This window comes from Microtus oregoni, unplaced genomic scaffold (assembly GCF_018167655.1).
Source record: "Microtus oregoni isolate MIOR12 unplaced genomic scaffold, Mior012 000017F_ref0000208, whole genome shotgun sequence".
Classification (NCBI taxonomy): Eukaryota; Metazoa; Chordata; class Mammalia; order Rodentia; family Cricetidae; genus Microtus; species Microtus oregoni.
The window spans coordinates 6,624,705-6,640,092 of NW_024543076.1; the positions used below are offsets into that span (position 1 = coordinate 6,624,705).

Here is a 15,388-nt window from a genome sequence, read left to right on the forward strand (position 1 = left end):
ATGTCTCTATATAGAGCTCTGGATGTCCTGGAACTCACTATGTCAACTAAGCTGGTCTCAAAGTCACCTGTCTCTGCCTCTAGAGTGCTGGAATTAAAATGAATATATGAAAATATATCTTAAATACTCAGGAGGCAGAGGCTGGCAAAACTCTGAGTTCCAGGCCAGTCTGTGCCTACAGACCAAGTTCCAGGACAGCCAAGGCTACACAGAGAAAGTCTTTCTTGAAACAAAGAAAACAAATGCTGTGTGTGTGTATAATGCAATAAAAAGAATTTTAGGAGCTGAAGTTGGCTCAGCCAATAAAGGCCATAGAACCAGGGTTCAAGTTCCAGCACCCACACACCAGTTCCTGGGGATCTGGTGGCCTCTTCTGTCCTCCATGAATACCAGGTATGCACAGGGCGCACATACATGTTAGCAAAACACTCACAGACATAAAAATAAAAATAAATAAATTTTAAAGAACTTCTGAGGGGAGGGGAAGGGAAATGGGAGGCGGTAGTGGGGAGGAGGCAGAAATCATTAATAAATAAATAAATAAATAAATAAATAATAAAAAAAAAGAATTTCTGAGGGCTAGATGTGGCAGCACATACCTTAAATCTTTTTTTTTTTTTTTTGGTTTGGTTTTTTTTTTTTTTTTTTTTTTTGGTTTTTCGAGACAGGGTTTCTCTGTGGTTTTGGAGCCTGTCCTGGAACTAGCTCTTGTAGACCAGGCTGGTCTCGAACTCACAGAGATCCGCCTGCCTCTGCCTCCCGAGTGCTGGGATTAAAGGCGTGCGCCACCACCGCCCTGCCACACCGTAAATCTTGGCATTTAGCAGGTGTATCTCTGTAAGTTCAAGGCCATCCTAGTTTACATATTGAATTGCAGGACACTGGGGACTTTGTAGAAATCCTGTTTCAATAACCCCACCCCAAAGTAAAGAATTTCTGAGGGTGAGAATGATGGTTCAGTAGTTAAGAGCATTTTTTCAAGAGGACCCAAGATCAGTTTCTAGCAACCGTATTAGTAGGCTCATAACCCTCTGCAACTCCAATTCTAAGAGATCTGATGTCCTTTTCTGGCTTCTGAAAGCACCCCAACCGGGGCAAACAGACACAGACACTCTCTCCTCTCTTACACGCGCATGCACACACACACACACACACACACACACACACACACACAGTATTTTTAAAAGATTTTTTTATTTGGATGTTGACGATGTAACAACTGGCACAGTCCTTGCCCGGCACACATCATACCCTGGATTCAATGGCATAAACCCGACATGGTGACAAAAGCCTGTAATGCCAGCACTTGGGGGGTGGGAGGCAAGAAGATCAGAAGTTTAAGGTCATCCCTGGCTACATAGAAAGTTCAAGCTAAGTCAACCTAGGTTACATAAGGCATGTCTTTACCAAAAAAAAAAAAAAAAAAAGGCCAGGCAGGCGGTGGTGGTGCACACCTTTAATCCCAGCACTTGGGAGGCAGAGATAGGCAGATCTCTGTGAGTTTAAGGCCAGTCTGGTCTACCGAGCAAGTCCCAGGACAGACAGGGCTGTTACACAGAGTAACCCTGTCTCAAAAAAAAAAAAAAAAGAAAAGTGTTCATACTTTACTAGAACAGGGTAGCACAGACACTTCAGAGGCTGAGAACAGGGTGGTGAGGTAAGCTGGAAGTCAGCACAAGTTGCAAAGCTCCTGGCCATCATGAGCTACATAACCAGGATCTCATCCTGGATCACAGGCTGCCACTGACACAACAAATATGAAATATGGGAGTAAGAGGCTTTGGATTGGGGTGGGGAATGGGTGTCATTTTTCTTAAAACTACAGGTAAAAATGCTGAGTGCATAGCTTCAGTGGCAGGCCAGTGGCAGACTGAGTAGCCCTGGGTTCAAACCCCAGCATCAAAAAATTAGTACAGGGGTCGGGCAACGGTGGAGCACACCTTTAATTCCAGCACTCGGGAGGCAAAGGCAGGCAGATCTCTGTGAGTTCGAGACCAGCTTGGTTTACAAGAGCTAGTTCCAGGACAGGCTCCAAAACCACAGAGAAACCCTGTCTCGAAAAACCAAATTAGGACAGAAAAAAAAAAAATAGAGCACACATATCCTAATATTAATTTAAACTGGTCATGGCGGCGTACGCCTTCAATTCCAACACTCATAGGCAGGCAGATCACTAAGTCTGAGGTCAGATTGGTCTGAGTTCCAGTACAGCCAAGACACACAAAGAAACCCTGTTTCGAAACCCCACACCCCCAACAAAGATGTAAACAGGGGCTAAAGGGTTGGATCAATAGCTAAGAGCATCGGCTGCTCTTGCAGAACTCAGGTTTAATTCCAAGCACCCACAAGGTGGCTGTCAACCTCCTATAACTCCAGTTTCAGATGATCCAATGCCCTCTTTTGAACTCCAAAACCACTAAGCAAGCACACACATGCTACACAACATATAAGAGAATCCTTTGCAGGGCGGTGGTGGCACACACCTTTAATCCCAGCATTCAGAGGCAAAGACTGGTGGATCTCTGTGAGTTCAAGACCAGCCTTGTCTGTAGCGAGTTTCAGGACAGACTCCAAAGCTACAGAAAAAGCGTCTCGACAAATCGGAAGGAAGGAAGGAAGGAAGGAAGGAAGGAAGGAAGGAAGGAATCTTAAAGGGTGGAAATGAACCGGCCTTGGTGGTGCATAACTTTAATCCCAGAACTCGGGAAGAGACAGGCAAGTGGATCTCTGAGTTTGAAGCTAATCTGGTCTACAGAGCTAGGTCCATGACAGTCAGGACTACACACACACACACAAATAGAACATAAAGCCTTTTTTCTCTCTTTTCACCTCCTCTTGCTATGTAGTCCTGGTTGGCCTAGACCTTACTATGGAGACTATACTGGCCTCTAACTTGCTTGCATAACTCCTGCCTTTGTTTCCTGATTGCTAGGATTTCAGGGACTTGTCTGGGTTTGAGCAGTATTGGAGATGGAACCCACGGCTTAACCATGCTAAACAAGTCCTCTACCACTGAGGTATACCCCAATCCCCAAAGCCAAACTTTTTAGTAGGATTGAAGCTATTATTTATTTTCTTGTGTGTTGCTGGAGTTTAAAATCAGGGCTTCATGCATGCTAAGCAAGTACTCTACCACTAAGCTACACACTGAGCCCAAAGCCTTTATTTTAAATTAGTACATGCTACAGAAGTTATTTCTATATTATCAATTTCAAATCAAAAGTGTCACACTCTGTTCCCTATTAGTAAGCAGAAGCATTACTTTCATAGTTTGATTTTTTTAATTAACAAATTCCAATACAGGGAAATTAACTATTAGTTGTTTCAGTAATAATAGTTTTTGGAAATTAAATTGTATCCTTAAGGCATGCATGGTGGTGCAGGCCTTTGATCCCAGTACTCAGGAGGCAGGAGCAGGTGGATCTCTGTGAGTTCAAGGCCAGCCTGGTCTACAGAGAGTTCCAGGACAGCCAAGGCTACACAGAGAAACCAATCCCAGTCTCAACCAAAAGAACAAAAAGCAAACAAACAAACTGTATCCTTTAAAATTAACCAGGAGTTTGCTTTCAAAGTGTTTCTAAGAAAGTTGGCATATGAACTCCACTGTGAGCAACACTTCCAGTATCTACAAGTGTTTACATTTGACAGCGCATACAACAACACCTCAACAAGGACACAACAATACCCTTTCCAATCTGTCACTAGTAACTTGAACCTGTACTTAGAACTTTTAAGCACCTGCATCTAAAAAGTACAGTGTACACTGACCATAAAAGATGAAGCAAACAGTTGGTAAGGATACTACTCTTATATAATATTCTAAGAACGTCTTTTTACTGAGTATTCAGCAACTATCACATGCATGAATGTTAAGCATTCCCTATCAATCCTATTTTCCACAAAGTTGACCCAGTTTAAAGCCTGAAATTGAGGCTTCTGGACGGTAGAAAATAAAAGTTAAGTAATTGGGTAGTCCTAAAAATACACATCACAACTACATGACTAAGATATTCGTTTAAAACTTGTGCCAAGATAACCCCTCCCTTCAAAACAAACGAAAATTGACTCATTGGCCTATTTTACTTAATTCTGGAAATTAAAAAAAAAATTAATGGATTCCTAAACACTCATTTCCTCTCTCTACCCCCCCCCTCCATCTTCACTCTGGGATTCCACCCTCCAAAAACACGCTTTAGTCAAATCAAGTCAAAAAGAAAAAAAAAATCTCCGTGAACTCAGGAATAATTCATGGAAAACAATAGTAACAGTGTCTATATAGAGGCTGCCTAAGGAGCCACTCCACCATGAGAAACCCCCTCACCCCAGATGCTTCTCATTTGTGGGACGACCCCATTTGTAGAAGCTAACCACCTAAGCAAAAGCTTTCAATTTTCTCTCCCTAAAGTGGGAAGCTATCAATCTCTTCGCCTAACACGTTCCACCCTTTGTGAATGTTTGTACACTGGGGGAGGGGGTGCGCTAGTAAACTTGGTAGGAAAGGACAAAGGGCATTCTGAAAGCAGGGGAGACTCAAGTAAATGGAGAATGAGGGCAGAAAGAGGGTTAAATTAAAGTCCCCTCAAGCAGCCGAACAAGGCAACGCCAGCACACCACCCTCCCTTTTTTGGCCACCCCCCGGGGGTCCTCTTCCTTATTACCGCCTACTGAAATCAAAAGTTGGACTACCCCTACCCAGACCAACAAATCTCTAAATGTCAGGGCACTAGCGACATCGGGAATGACAGGCTAATGTTCCTCCCCGACACTCCCTCCCCCCCCCAAAAAGAGAAAAGTCCAATCCAATAAGTGCAGGTCATCCTGCCCTCTGGGGCAGTTCCAGCCTGCGCAGAGAAGGCTCGGACGGGTCGAGAAAGAGAAGACAGACCATCTCTATTTCCACACACCCTCAGCTGGAGAAACAAAACAAAGGCAGCCCTCCTTCCCGGTAGCCACTACCCCAGCCACAGAGGCTTTCCTATTTCCCAGTGCAGTCTGGCCTCCCGCCCCCGCCCCATGACAAAGAAAAGGCACTTGGTGAGCAAGGCCTTCCTGCCTCCACGGCTGGGGGAGGGGGCTGCGAGGTGAGGAGCCCCCTCGACTCCCCCGCGCTCACGCTCCCGGCCCGCGGCGGAGAGCGGAGGCCTGGGAAGCCGGTCCGGGAAGGGGTTGGGGATACCTTGAAGTAGCCGCCTTCGTAGAGGGTGTTAGGGGGTCCGAAGATGGCCACCTCCCAGTTGTAGAGGTCGGACTCGTCCACCAGGGTGATCCGGAAGCCCTCCACTGGTTCCTCCTGCAAGGATTTCAGCTCAAGCATCAATGCTTTTTGCGAGCTGGTCATCTGCTGCTGGGCCATCGCGGCGGCGGCGGCCGTGCGGGGCCGCGGCCCCAGTCCTCGCGCACCGGCCGGGCCGGACCAGGCCCCTCCCCTCCGCTCGCTCTCGGGCCGGGCCGGGCCCCTGTCTTCACACGCCTGGGGGGGCCGGATCAGGCCCCAGACGGCCCGCGGGCCCGCCCGGGGTCCTCCTCACTCTCGACGCGGGCCGGCCCGGGCCCTCCTCAGTCTCGGGCCGGGTGGGGGCGGGCCTGAAGGAGTTGGGGGAATCCGCTCCCGGCCCCGGACCTCCCCCCCCCGGAGGGGGCCTCTACTTGGGGGGGGGGAGTGGAGGTGGAAGCGAAAGAAGGCGGCGGAGGGCAGGCGGTGGTGAAGACAAGGGGGCCGGGCTGGGCCGGGAGCGCCGTGCTCGCTCGCCCTCTCGTTCTCCGCGGGGGCCGGAGGGGCGCACAAGGGAGGGCGCGCCGTGCGCTAGGGTCTCGGGGACGGTGGCGGCGGCGGCGGCGGCTGCGCGGGGGGAGGGGCGGAGGAGAGGAGCGATAGCGCCTCGCGCCGCGGGAGCGACAGAGCAGAGAAGGAGGGAGGGAGGGAGGCAGGGAGGGACAGAGAGGAGGAGGGGCGCGCGCCGGGAGGGGGGCGGCTCGCGGCGGCAGCTGCCCGGTGCGCGTGCGCGCACCCCTCCTTTCTCCTTTCCTCCCTCCCTTCCCCCCGCCCTCTTCGCTCAGCTCCGCTGGGCTCATGCTCCCGCCTGCCCGCCTCTTCCCCGCCGGGCCCCACGGTGGCGGCGCTTTGTGACGCCCGCGCGTGTCCCCCACCCTTTAAGGGCCAAGCGGCGGTGGGGATCAAGGGCTGGCCGCCGAGGATCGCTTTGGGCCCTAAGTGACGGTTGTGCGGCTGGACGCCGCGGTTCCAGAGGCGTGCCCCGGAAGGAACCTCAGGTCCTAAGGCTCTCAGAGCTCTCGCCCTGTGTGTCCCTTGGCCTCCGCAGTCTTCCTGGGTGGAACCCTGGTCCCCTGCGGGCTCCTCTCGGCGACACCCAGACTGTGGTCCCCACACTTAGGAGATGCTAGAATAAGCTCTGTCTCCCGCTGATCGAGCCCTTAGGCAAGTCGCCCACCTTAAGGAAGGCAGCCTCCCAAAGGAGAACTAGAGAAAAACAGAGAAGCTAGCTCCTGCTTCCTTTTTCCGAGAGAAGGTTGTGTGAAAAGAGTAGAAAACTTAGAAAACTAATACTGAACCTGATTCCAAGTCTCACTCGGTGAGATTTGGGGAAGAGCGCTGCCTATACTTTAGAGTACCTGGTTGCAAAATACTGAGGTTGGCCTGGCTTGAGCTTGGAAAGGAAGACGGGGACAAAAGCAGAAGAGTCAGTGTGAGGCCAACCTATGTACTTCCTTGCCAGTCAGCGCTACATAGTGAGACCCTGTCTCTAAAGACAAAAGGCTGTGGTTGAACTTTTACTTCCTACGGATCCTTTCTGCTTGTTCTACCTGGATATAATATGACTGAAGAGAGATGGAGAGACATGGTCTTCAGTCCCTGGGTTAGGATACTCAAGGATTGTTCGCTTTTGATTTCAGCACTTGATAGGCAGAGGCAGGCTGACTGAATTCAAGGCCAACCTAGTCTACCTGACTAGTTCCAGGACAGCCAGAGCTACAAAGCGAGACCCTGTCTCAAAAAAGACAAAAATAGAAACCAGAATACTGAAATAAGTTCCAAACATACCATTTTGGGTCCAGAAAGCTCCATTCCAACTCCTTGTTTGATCAGCTTCTGTAAAAGATTGATTACACTTAAAAGGAATTGTTATGGTTAAATTGAATCTATAGGTAATAAGACTTTATTTTACAAAAGTTTCAGATTTATAGAAACAGTTAAGTTCTCATGTACTTAGCACCCAGTTCCCCTATTGTAACATCTTCCACAGTACAGGGCAGTTATTGTGACTATAAAACAATACTGACAGCTTAGCATGACAGCGGGTGATCCCAAGGTTCTGAGGCTGAAGCAGAAGGATCACTTCGAATTCTAGGCCTGCCTGACCTTCAGAAGAACCTGTCTTTTTTTTTTTTGTTTTGTTTTGTTTTGTTTTGTTTTTCGAGGCAGGGTTTCTATGTGGTTTTTTGGAGCCTGTCCTGGAACTAGCTCTTGTAGACCAGGCTGCAGGCTGGTCTCGAACTCACAGAGATCCGCCTGCCTCTGCCTCCCAAGTGCTGGGATTAAAGGCGTGCGCCACCATCGCCCGGCTTAGAAGACCCTGTCTTAAAACTAAGTGGTTCTGCTGCTCCCTGTAATCCCAGCCCTCTGGGTACAGAGACAAGAGAATCAGTTCTGGGCTACAAGACCCTGACTCAAGCACAAGGAGCCTGAGAGAAGCCTCAGCAGATACAGGAACTGCTGTTAAGCCTGATGACAGAGGAGTCCAGGATCCACATGGTGGAAGTGAAGAACTGACTTCCTTCCACAAGCTGTCCTCTGACCTACACAATAAATAAAGATGTAAACATCGTTTAAATAGTTTAGAGGTATTTTAGTGTGTGTGTGTGCATGCAGCTTGCCTGCATGAATGTATCACATTTAAGCCTGGGGGCTAGAGAGAGATCAGTGGAGTGGTGAAGAGTGTACCTCTCTTCTGGAGGACCTGATATCAATTCCCAGCACCCACATCAGACAGCTCACAATCATACAATCCAGCTCCAGGGAATGTTTCTGGTCTCTGTGGTCACCACACTCACATGTACTTCTTGACACAAAAATACACACACATAATTTTTTAATATAAAAAAGGATGGGACTGGAGTAATGGTTCAGCAGTTAAGAGAACTTGATGTTCTTGCAAAGGACCTGGATTCGGTCCCCAGCACCCACTTGGTGACTCAACCACTTGTAACTCCACTTACAAGGGAGCCAACACCCTTATCTCACCTCCATGGGCACTATATTCACATGGTGTACAGACATACATGCAGGCACAACACCCATACACACACACCTTCAATCCCAGCACTTGGGAAGCAAAAGCTGATCAATCTGAGCTTGAGGCCAGCCTGGTCTACAGAGTTCTAGGACAGCAAGAGCTATACAAAGAAGTTCTGTCTCTGTCTCAAAAAAGAAAAAAGGAAACAAGAAAAATAATTCCCTCGGGAGGCAGAGGCAGGCAGATCTCTGAGTTTGAAGCCAGCCTGGTCTACAAGAGCTAGTTCCAGGACAAGCTCTAAAGCTACAGCAAAATCCTGTCTCGAAAAACCAAAATAATAATAATAGCCGGGTGGCAGTGATGCACACCTTTAATTCCAGCATTCGGGAGGAAGAGGCAGGCGGCTCTCTATGAGTTCAAGGCCAGCCTGGTCTATAAGAGTTAGGTCCAGGCCAGGCTCTAAAACTACAGAGAAACCCTGTCTCAAAAAAAAAAAAAAATGAATAGGCAGGGTGGTGGTGGCACACGCCTTTAATCCCAGCACTTGGGAGGCAGAGGCAGGTGGATCTCTGTGAGTTCGAGGCCAGCCTGGTCTACAAGAGCTAGTGCCAGGACAGGCTCCAAAGCTACAGAGAAACCCTGTCTCAGAAAAACTAAAAAAATAAAATAAAATAATAATTCCATATACACATTAAGAAAACATTTTTTTTCTTTTTTGGTATTTTTGATTTTTTTTGTTTTTCTTTTTTGGTATTTTTGAAATAGGGTACTATGTAGCTCTGACTGTCCTAGAACTCACTATGGAGACCAGATTGGTCTCAAACTCAACAAGATCCACCCGCCTCTGCCACCACTAAAGCTGGGACTAAAGCTCTGTGCCCCACACCTGGCAACTTTTAAGAGGCTTTTTTAAACCTCAACGTTTCCAGTTCTGCCACCCTCTTTCTCTTTAAACGATGGTCCGATGGCAGATTTCAGCTTACAGATCTTCATGAAGGCCTGAGGAGTAAGACCCTAGAGGATGAGCGTGGTGACACCATTCTCAGGGCCAAAATCCAAGACAAGGAAGGCATCCCGCACAACCGGCAGAGCTGCTGTTCACTAGGAAGTCCCTGGAGGATGACCACATCTTGTCAGACTACACTATTCAGAAAGAGTGCCCCCTGCACCTGTGTGGTGGCATCATAGAGCTGTCCCTTTGCCAGCTCATCCAGAAGTACATCTGGGACAAGATGATCTGTCACAAAGGCACCCAGGTGCAGTGCAGTCAACTCCCACAGGAAGTGCACCCACAACAACAACCTGCACCCAAATGGAAGGTCAAGTCATTTGACCCATGACCCCAGAACCTAGCAAAGCTCCAAGGTCCCCCTCCATCATCTGGAAATATATATATGCCGATACTGATGCATGACAACTAACCGAAGCTCAGGTTTTGTTCACATTTTCTTTGTTTTTACCTAGTGTTAGTTTACCTTTTTTAGGGGGAGACACGGTTTCTCTGTGTAGCCCCGGGTGTTCTGAAGCTCCCTAGATCTGGATGTCCTAGAACTGCAGACCAAGCCGACCTCAAACTCAGAGACTAGTGTCATTTTTCTTTTTCTATTTCTGCATTCCACCCAGTCTTTTTTTTTTCCTTTTTTCTTTTTTTCCTCTTTTTTTGGCTTTTCGAGTCAGGGTTTCTCTTTAGCTATGGAGCCAGTCCTGGAACTTACTCTGTGAACCAGGGTGGCCTTGAACTCACAGAAATCCACCTGCCTGCCGGGCGGTGGTGGCGCACGCCTTTAATCCCAGTACTCGGGAGGCAGAGGCAGGCGGATCTCTGGGAGTTCGAGGCCAGCCTGGTCTACAAGAGCTAGTTCCAGGACAGGAACCAAAAGCTACGGAGAAACCCTGTCTCGAAAAATCAAAAAAAAAAAAAAAAGAAATCCACCTGCCTCTGCCACCAGGGATTAAAGGCATGCACCACCACTGCCCAACTATCCCATCCAGTCTTTTTTTTTTTTTCCTACAGGACATTTTCTTGACTATCCCATCCTCTAGTCTTTTTTATTTATTTTTTTTTTTTTTTTGGTTTTTCGAGACAGGGTTTCTCTGTAGCTTTGAAGCCTGTCCTGGAACTAGCTCTTGTAGACCAGGCTGGCCTCGAACTCACAAAGATCCGCCTGTCTCTGCCTCCTGAGTGCTAGGATTAAAGGCATGCGCCACCACCGCCCGGCCCCATCCTCCAGTCTTAACGAGTACAGTTTCTTAGACTTTTTTTCCTTTTGACGACTTTGACACTTCCAAAGAATATTGGGGGGCCAGGGCCAGACAGATGGCTCAGAGGTAAAGAGCACTGGCTGTTCTTCCAGAAGTCCCTGGTTCAATTCCCAGCACTCAAATGGCAACTCAAAACTGTCTATAACTTCAGTTTCAGGGGACCGAACACCCTCACACAGACATACATGCAAGCAAAACACCAATGGACATAAAAATAAATAAATAAAAATAGGAATTGTCAAAAAAATTTAAAGCATATTAGTTTTTGCTTTTTACATTTCAATTATGTGATGGACATGAGTGAATTGTCTGCGCATATGTCTGTGTAACATGTGTATTCCTGGTGCCCTCAGAGGTCATAAGAGGGTCAGCTCTCCTGGGACTGCAGCTGTGAGCTGCCCTGTGGGTGCAGACACTTGAACCTAGGGCCTCTGAAAGAACAACCAGTCATCCATTCCTCTAGTCCTGCTTTTATTTTTTATTTCTTATGGTGGTGCTGGGGATTGAAACCAGGGTCTCTTTCCTGGCTAGTTTTATGTCTGTTTGACATAGAGTCATCTGAAAGTAGGGAACCTCAACTGAGAAAATGCCTTCATTTCAGATCCAGCTGGCCAGGAGGTGGTAGCGCATGTCTTCAATCCCAGCACTTGAGAGACAGAGGCAGGCAAATCTCTGTGAGTTTGAGGTCAATCTGGTCTACAGAGCAAGTTCCAGGACAGCCAGAGCTACACACAGAGAAACCCTGTCTCAAAAAAGAAATCCAGCTGACGGGCACTATTTTCTTTATTTGTGATTCATGGAGAAGGGCCCAGGCCATCATGGGTGATGCCATCCCTAGGCTGGTGGTCCTAAGTTCTGTAAGCTGAGCAAGTCATGCTGAACAAACCAGTAAGTAGCATTCCTCAGCCCCTGCCTCCAGGTTCCCGTCCTGTGTGAGTTTCTGCCATCACTGCTTTTGGTGATGAACTGTTTCATGCAACTGTGAGTGAAATAAACTCTTTCCTCCCTAAGTTGCTTTGGTCATGGCGTTTGATCACAGCAACAGTAACCCTGACTCAGACTGCCTCCAAGGTAAGAAAACACTCTACATCTGAGATAGAACCCTCGGCTACTAGCTTCTTCTTCTTCTTCTTCTTCTTCTTCTTCTTCTTCTTCTTCTTCTTCTTCTTTCAATCAGGATTCCCTCTTTTTATTTATTTATTATTTTACATTGTGTGGGGGGGAGGGTGTCCTGCATGGAGGTCAGAGGACAACTTTCTGGAGTAGATTCTCTCCCTTCACCATGTGAGCCCTAGGGATCAAACTCCATCCTCAGGCTTGGCGCCAAGTGCCTGTACCCACTGGACTATCTCTTGCTGACCTTCTGTTTTACTTCTTGGGGGCCAGATTTTACTATGTAACCCAGGCTGACTCTGCGCCTCAGCCTCCGGAACAGTTGATAATAGGGGTAAGGCCACCACACTTATCTAGATCAAGTATTTAGTAGACAATCCCTCAAAACTAGGATTTGTGATGTCTTTCTCATAAGTAAGACTGTTTTGGGGTTTTGTTTTGTTTTTTCTCTAAAGGGAATGATCACAGAGGTAAAATACCATCTGCATCACATCATACCAAGGGCATGTAATAGAACAACATGATTAGCCTTGTTGATGTTGACCTTGGTCAGCTGGCTAAGGTAGTGCGTCAAGTCTCTCCACTGTAAAGTCACTGCTTCCCCACCCCTTCATTACTGTGTTGTCTGGAAGGAAGTCACTGTACAAAAATCCAGTTGATGAGCAACTTGTTTATTTACAGACAAGGGTATCTTCTTGCTGTATAGCCCAAGCTGACTTATAACTCAGTATGTAGCCCAAGCTGGCCTAAGACTTGTGAGCCTCCTGTCTCCCTGTCTGATTCTGGGGATACAGATATGTGTCACCACCAAGCACAACACCCCCACCCCACCCCCCATAGCTGAGACCTGGGTACTTTAAAGCATCATTTTCATCTCCGGGTCATCTTTAGCTGTATAGTTAAATGCAGACTGAAGTTTCTATCCCACCCAGTCCCACACCCATTCAGTCCCCAGAGAAGGCAACATAAGACCCTGTCTCAAAATATTTTTAAAAGGAATAATTGATGGGCTCCCAATCCTGTCTAGGTCATGAGACCAAGTTCTACCACTAGAATTAGAACTCCCCTCCAGGAAGAATATCCTAATTAAAGCATCCGCTCCTCCCCAAATGATGACATATACCTAGCTCTAGCTTCCTTTCCTCCACTATTCAATTTAAGGACAAGAAGATTGCTGACCTAGAAACCTGGGAGATGATGTTGACACCTTTAATAGCACAGCTGTGAGTAGACGAATAGGCAGAAAGATCTCCTTCAAAGCATTTCACCCACATACAGTCACCACAGCCCCACCCTGACCTATAGGATTATAGATCTTTAGCCTAACCCATTGAAACACACACCTGCATTCCTGGGCGCAAGTCAACTCACACATTCATACATGGGTATCTATCTACTCTGAGCATGGTCCGAAGGTAGACTGGCATCTTCTTAACTTCATGGGTTTTATTCTCAACTCTCTACAGTCAGTCTAGAAGCGCAATCCCACCAAGACATTATCTTTAGTCAACTGCAGCTGTTTCTTACTCATCTCTGTATCTCAGGGATAGCACCACGTCTGATACAAAGTAGATACTTGGCCGGGCGATGGTGGCACACGCCTTTAATCCCAGCACTCGGGAGGCAGAGGTAGGCAGATCTCTGTGAGTTCGAGACCAGCCTGGTCTAGAGAGCTAGCTCCAGGACAGGCTCCAAAGCCACAGAGAAACCCTGTCTCGAAAAACCAAAAAAAAAAAAAAAAAAAAAAAAAAAAAAGTAGATACTTGGCATTTGGAATTTATGTTGCTCTATTATTATTATCTTTATTTTGGGGGGGGGGGACCACATGCAACACCGAGGTGGGATGTGGAGGTCAGAGAACAACTTGCAGGAATAGGCGCTCTCTCTCGCTCTCTCTCTCTCTCTCTCTCTCTCGCTCTCTTTTCGAGACAGGGTTTCTCTGTGGCTTTGGAACCTGTCCTGGAACTAGCTCTGTAGACCAGGCTGGTCTCAAACTCACAGAGATCAGCCTGACTCTGCCTCCCGAGTGCTGGGATTAAAGGTGTGTGCCACCATCGCCCAGCTTAGGCTCTCTCTTTTGATGCTGTGAAGCTCATGGTATAGAACCCCAGTCACGGCTAAAAAAATTTAAAAAAAAAAAAAAAGAACCCCAGTCACCAGACTTGGCAGCAAGTGCCTTTACCCTTTGAACCATTTTGCCATTTTTGAGGAAGGGTCTTCTCTTGTAGCTCAGGAGGCCACTTAACTATTTGTTTTGGAAGGCAACAAGACTTGGTGGCATAGTCTGTAATTTCAGCACTGAATGGTAAGTCTAAAGCAGGAAGTCCAGCATTTAGGTGATTAAGGCAGGAGGATTACTTGGAGTTGGATCTATTTAGTGAGTACCAGGTCAACCAAGGCACAACAAGATTCTGACTCAACACACACACACACACACACACACACACACACACACGGTGGGGGAGTCAGAGCCAAGAAGATAGTCAGTATCACAGAATAACACATTGAACCCCACCTTCCACCTCCATGGCTACGCTGTCTCAGGCACAGAGCAGGTATTCCGGACAACAAAATACATAATCATATTTTTCTAATGTCTTTCACGGATTATGTTCTGAAGTAAAAGCTGAATGCAGAGAGATGAAAGAGATGGAGGGGCAGGGAAACGAAACACAAGTTCAAAGCCGGCTACAGTTAGTTCAAAATCAGTCTGGGCAAGTTGGTCCTCTCTCAAAGTTAAAAAGTCTGGGAATAGCCGGGCGGTGGTGGCGCACGCCTTTAATCCCAGCACTTGGGAGGCAGAGGCAGGCGGATCTCTGTGAGTTCGAGACCAGCCTGGTCTACAAGACCTAGTTCCAGGACAGGCTCCAAAACCACAGAGAAACCCTGTCTCGAAAAACCAAAAAAAAAAAAAAAAGTCTGGGAATATATAGCTCAGTGGTAGAACATGTAAGGCCCGTTCATGACTTGGCATGGAGGAACACAACCACCCCAACAAAAATGATTGACAGAAATTACTACATTCTGTTTTATAATGGCAAGAACAGACTTGAATTGATTGATTGGTGCCCTCTTGTGGTCAAGAAAACAAAACCAACTCACCTTCTAAGGCTTCACCTGGTATGAGCCAAGCAGGCCAAGCAGGAAACTTCTATAGAGTCCTTTAACTTTTTTTTTTTTCAAGTGAGAGCTGACAATCTAAAGAGAGGAAGAAGAATTTTATTTGGAATATTTAAAATTTTAAAACAGAGTTTCCAGTACCCCCAGCTGGCCTTGAACTAGCACCCCAGCTGAGAATGACCTTGAACTAGAGATTCTCCTACCTCCACCTCTGCTTCCTTGTTGTAGTTAAAGGTTTGCGCTTGTGTGCCCATTTTAGGAAATTTAATTCTCTTTTATAGATAAGGTCCAAGTATCCTTAAAGGCTGGCTTTAAACTTGCTATGTAGTTGAGACTGTCCTTAAACTGCTCTTCATGCATTTCCCAGTCAAGTTATGGAGTGCAGGCATGCGCCGCATATCCCAGCCGTCGATTCTGAATTCAATGATTGGGTTAGGAATGTGGCTGAATGCTTACAAAAAATATGCGATGCCTGCATTCAACCCCCACAAAAAATTGTATTTTTAAAAATTGTATTTTATTATTTAGTTTTCAGGCTTATTCACCTATTTCTTGCTCAATATATTAACATAAAGTGTATGAGTGTACTCCTAGGGCTCTGGGAGTGAAGATAGGATACCGGGAATTTAAGCAGGGCTGCG

General features: G+C 47.1%; 1 protein-coding gene across 1 annotated transcript in view; it reads right to left on the reverse strand.

Moving 5' to 3' along the window:
* The window catches only part of Ube2r2 (ubiquitin conjugating enzyme E2 R2), a 74,438-nt gene extending 68,565 nt beyond the window's left edge, over positions 1-5,873 (reverse strand). Inside the window, exon 1 of the mRNA XM_041667527.1 lies at positions 5,177-5,873. Coding sequence (XP_041523461.1) covers positions 5,177-5,353 — 177 coding nt within the window. The 5' untranslated portion in view covers positions 5,354-5,873. The remainder of the gene's footprint in view (positions 1-5,176) is intronic.
* Between the last annotated feature and the right edge of the window lie 9,515 nt (positions 5,874-15,388).